This window comes from Vollenhovia emeryi, unplaced genomic scaffold (assembly GCF_000949405.1).
Source record: "Vollenhovia emeryi isolate VEMERY1.0 unplaced genomic scaffold, V.emery_V1.0 DF940666.1, whole genome shotgun sequence".
NCBI classification, from domain to species: Eukaryota; Metazoa; Arthropoda; class Insecta; order Hymenoptera; family Formicidae; genus Vollenhovia; species Vollenhovia emeryi.
This window is the reverse complement of record NW_011965700.1, coordinates 1-4,371: the sequence shown is the minus strand read 5'-3', so window position 1 is coordinate 4,371 and position 4,371 is coordinate 1. Positions and strand designations below refer to the sequence as shown.

The window sequence follows — 4,371 nt, the reverse complement described above, 5'->3', positions numbered from 1 at the left end:
TCGGCGCGGCTCGAGCCTACGGATAAAACACGCCGTCACCCCACAAATCCAAAAAAAATCTGCGAAGAATTGTGTACAGGTAAAAGTTTTTATTAAGTTAATTATTAAAATAATGTATTCCCAATAAATAATCGTGTATTGTCAAGTGCATATAATAATAAGAAAGTATGTAAAATTAATAATTGCAGTTAAAAGTATTACGTAATTGTGACGTAAGTATTATATTTTACATAAAGGAATTATACTTGCAAAAAATGGACAAGGAAAATAAGATACGTAGCAAGAATTTCACTAAAGATGAAAAATTACGGCTTGTACACGAAATATCATTATATCAATATATTATTGAAAATAAAGCGACTAATATGACGACTAATAAAGACAAAGAAGAAGCGTGGGCCAACGTAACTATGAATTTTAATAGGAATAAACCAGAGACCCAGCAACGAACAGAAAAATGTTTACGTCTGTGTTGGGACAATTTGAAAAGAGACACCAAAAAATATTGTGCAAAGCTACAGAGAGAATTATATAAAACAGGTAAAAGTTTTTACTTAGTTATTTATTAAAATAAAGTATTCCCAGTAAATAATCCATTACCCTGATAGCACAACAAGTCTCAGTTATGTCTCAGTTATGTTGCAGTTATGTTGCAGACACTGAAACGTCTTTGCAACATAACTGAGACTTATGTGCTATCAGGGTAGGAGTCTGATAACAGATTTAACAGGACATTTGTTGACATACACACATATCCGAATCTGCAATCAACTGGTGATATGTCGACAAACATGTTGACAGAATTTGCACCAGATTGACAGCAAAAAGCAAGCAGAATCTGCAATATGTTGGAAAATATTAAAATGACAGATCTTGCACAATTTTTGCCATTAGTCAATTATCAAATCCTGTTGTATTAGCTATCTGGATAGATCTTTATTTTATTTGTAGGTGGAGGTGTTCAAAGTGTACAACCAAATCCGTTATTAGAACAAGTTCGAGAAATGATGACAAAAGCCGCAGTATCTGGATTACATAATCCGTTTGATTCGGATGCTATAACAATTAATGAAAACGCTCATGTTCAGGAATTATTAGAAGATAACGATAGTTGCGATGATCCAGTTGAGGTGTTTACAGTAAGTTACTAAAATATGTAATGTATATGGATTTTCAATAATTGATATGCTTTAAATTTTCAGTATTTGTTGAAAAATGAAAATATTAAAAATTGGCAGGGTTGCAGTATTAAAAATTTACGATCGGAAATAAGTCCTCCTTTAAAGAAAGGTCTTCCTTTACAGGAGAGTTCTTCTTCAAATAACAGTATTCCTTCACAGAAAAGTCTCCCTTTAAATGAAAATATGGTCACATTAACAGAAGAAAGATGTAAGAAACGATCATATCAAGAGAGCTGTGATTTAGAAAAAGCAAAAATTGATTTAACAAACACTTTAAAATCAAGTATAGAAGTGAAAAATATCTACGAAGTAGAAATATTGAAACAAAAATTGGAACAAGAGCAGCTAAAAGTGAAATTATTAAAAATGTCAGTTAGAAAGGAAACATTAACAGAGGAAACGTAAAGGTATTTATTGCTATAAACTTTTAAACCAAAGTGCTAAACTTTATTTCTGTACTAATGTTTTTATTTTGCATAACGTTTACTTTGTAATAACAGCATAGCTTTTATACTCACTGTTACTACTTTATTACACTAAACTTACTTTGTTTATAACACAATGTTGTGATATTTTTCATAAGACTGTTTATTTATAACATAATGTTGTGATATTTTTCATAAGACTGATGTGATCGCAGTATAATCGTACGCAATACGAATTTATTTGTTTATAAAATTAAGTACATTTTAATTAGGACTTTTCCTTTTATATGGTTGAAAACTATGAGTCAGTCTTAATATAATATAGTAGTAAGTAACAGTCTTAAAATAGTATAGTATATAGTAATATAGTACTAACAATAAGTAACAGTCTTAAAATAGTTTCACGATTTCAGCTTTACAGTGAGCTTTAATATAAGACTGTATTAAAATATTTTAGGTAATAGAACACTTTTGTTTATAATAAACTTTCGCAAATATTAGACTTACATATATGTACTAGTCTTTACAAGAGGCTGTTCATTATTTAAGAAATTTAAGTTTCATTATTTAAAAAATTTAAGTTCAATTTTTTCTAGAATCGTTATGAAGACAGGTTTTGATACTTAAATCTTTCTTCGAAAAGTTTGTCATTCAAAGTGTCAAAATAATTAATACGTGGTTTAAATATACGTTCTCTTTCATTCTTTTTTCAAGATTATCATTATCGTATTCGTCGAAGTCTAAGAAATCCATAACGTTGTTAATATTCTCATAATTATTAATTATATAAGTTACTTTTCTTACATAAAATATTCTTTACGTAAATGTTATTGTTTGCAAATTTACGCTTATTTGTATAGATTTTACTTTTGATCTATTAACCTATAACATATGTATGTCAAGAAAACACTAACAATAAGAATGCGTTAAACATATGTATTTATTTTTGTGAAAATTAAAACACCATACATATCACTTTATTATTTTGTTTTAGTTATTACTTATTCTAAGATAGTGGAAAATACTCTTACTGCGTCCTATCGTTAACTCTGAGGGAGCACTATACTTGCCACCATATTTCACATCTATTAATCCAGTGCCACCTTGAGACTTAAATATCTTTGAATACGGTTTAAATTAATCTGAAATTATTGAAGTGTTGATTAAAATATTGCCTCAATTGCATTATTTGTAATAATAAATGCATATTACCTATGAAAATAGTCCAAAAATAAATTTTGCCGCTGATCATGAATATTAATAGCATTAGCATTGTACAATTGTTGAATAGCATTATTATATGCATCAACATTTTGATTTTGAAATCTTTGTTGTATAGAAACGTTGTATAGAACAGCTGTTGCTACAATAACAGCAAGTGCCTTTTCAATCTTGTTAAAACGCATCCCAATCGCCAAAACAGGAAATTTTCGTTTCCACATCCCGAAAAATCGTTCAACTGTTGAACGAGTTCGAATCTGAGATTCATTATACAGATGCTGTGCTGCTGTTGTGGGATGTAATAAAGGAGTCATTAAATATGGTAAAGTTGGATATCCAGAATCTCCGAGAAGTATACTGTCACCGAATCTGCCCATTTCAAATAAAGTTTTAATTCTTGAATGGTCAAAAATAGTTGAGTCGTGTGCAGATCCCGGCCAACGAGCAACTATATCTATAATTTCAAATTTTGCATTTATGACTACTTGTGTGTTTATAGAAAAGTATCCCTTTCTATTGCGGTATACTTCACCATCTTCTCTTCCTAGAAAACAAAGAAACATTGTATAAAATACAAACGTTTGTATACTATAGTAAAAATGTTCTTACCACATGATTGGATCTTTATATGAGTACAATCTATACACCCCATCACATGGATAAATTTAGCTATTTGAAAAAATTGTGCTTCATTTTCCACAATTTCCTGTTGTGTGGAAGGGAGCTTTATGTATTCATCTTTTAATGCTGCAATAGCATTAGACACACGATGCACAATTCTCAGGACACTAGCTTTGCTAATTCCAGAAAAATCACCAATAACCACATAGAAAGATGCACTTGCATAAAATCTTAAAGCAACCATTAATTGGATCGCAGGAAAAATAGCATTATTCCTGTTAATGTATAACATAATATTAAAGTATCGCCAAAATATAATTATAATATATAATAGAAATTGTAAATATACATACCGATCACTATCATGTCGTATTACATGTTTAATTTTTTGTAGAATCGTTATGAAGACAGGTTTTGATATCTTAAATCTTTCTTCGAAAAGTTTGTCATTTAAAGTGTCAAAATAATTAATACGTGGTTTAAATATACATTTTCTTCTTTCATTCTTTTTTTCAGGATTATCATCTTCGTATTCGTCGAAGTCTAAGAAATCCATAACGTTGTTAATCTTCTCATAATTATTAATTATATCAAATATATTATTCATGTTGGCCGTAATTTTTCATCTTTAGTGAAATTCTTGCTACGTATCTTATTTTCCTTGTCCATTTTCTGCAAGTATAATTCTTTTATGTAAAATATAATACTTACGTCACAATTACGTAATACTTTTAACTGCAATTATTAATTTTACATACTTTCTTATTATTATATGCACTTGACAATACACGATTATTTATTGGGAATACATTATTTTAATAATTAACTTAATAAAAACTTTTACCTGTACACAATTCTTCGCAGATTTTTTTTGGATTTGTGGGGTGACGGCGTGTTTTATCCGTAGGCTCGAGCCGCGCCAA

The 4,371-nt window shown here is 29.3% G+C and overlaps 2 protein-coding genes across 3 annotated transcripts; one reads left to right on the top strand and one right to left on the bottom strand.

Moving 5' to 3' along the window:
• Positions 1 to 6: 6 nt before the first annotated feature.
• LOC105555834 lies at positions 7 to 2,371 on the top strand. Its single transcript, XM_012002874.1, has 4 exons — positions 7 to 79; positions 237 to 540; positions 952 to 1,139; positions 1,203 to 2,371. The coding sequence occupies exons 2-4, from the start codon at positions 255 to 257 to the stop codon at positions 1,584 to 1,586; spliced, it is 858 nt and encodes a 285-aa protein (XP_011858264.1). The 5' UTR covers positions 7 to 79; positions 237 to 254; the 3' UTR covers positions 1,587 to 2,371.
• A 7-nt stretch (positions 2,372 to 2,378) lies between these two features.
• On the bottom strand, positions 2,379 to 4,371 carry LOC105555835 (putative nuclease HARBI1). 2 transcript variants are annotated; one of them, XM_012002875.1, is made up of 5 exons: positions 4,293 to 4,371; positions 3,802 to 4,120; positions 3,437 to 3,723; positions 2,819 to 3,371; positions 2,379 to 2,748 (listed from the first exon to the last, which is right to left on the bottom strand). In XM_012002875.1, exons 2-5 carry the CDS (start codon positions 4,053 to 4,055, stop codon positions 2,739 to 2,741), a joined length of 1,104 nt encoding a protein of 367 aa, XP_011858265.1. In that variant the 5' UTR covers positions 4,056 to 4,120; positions 4,293 to 4,371; the 3' UTR covers positions 2,379 to 2,738. The 2 variants fall into 2 exon arrangements, with proteins under 2 accessions (XP_011858265.1, XP_011858266.1); XM_012002876.1 differs by having other exon boundaries at positions 3,437 to 3,624.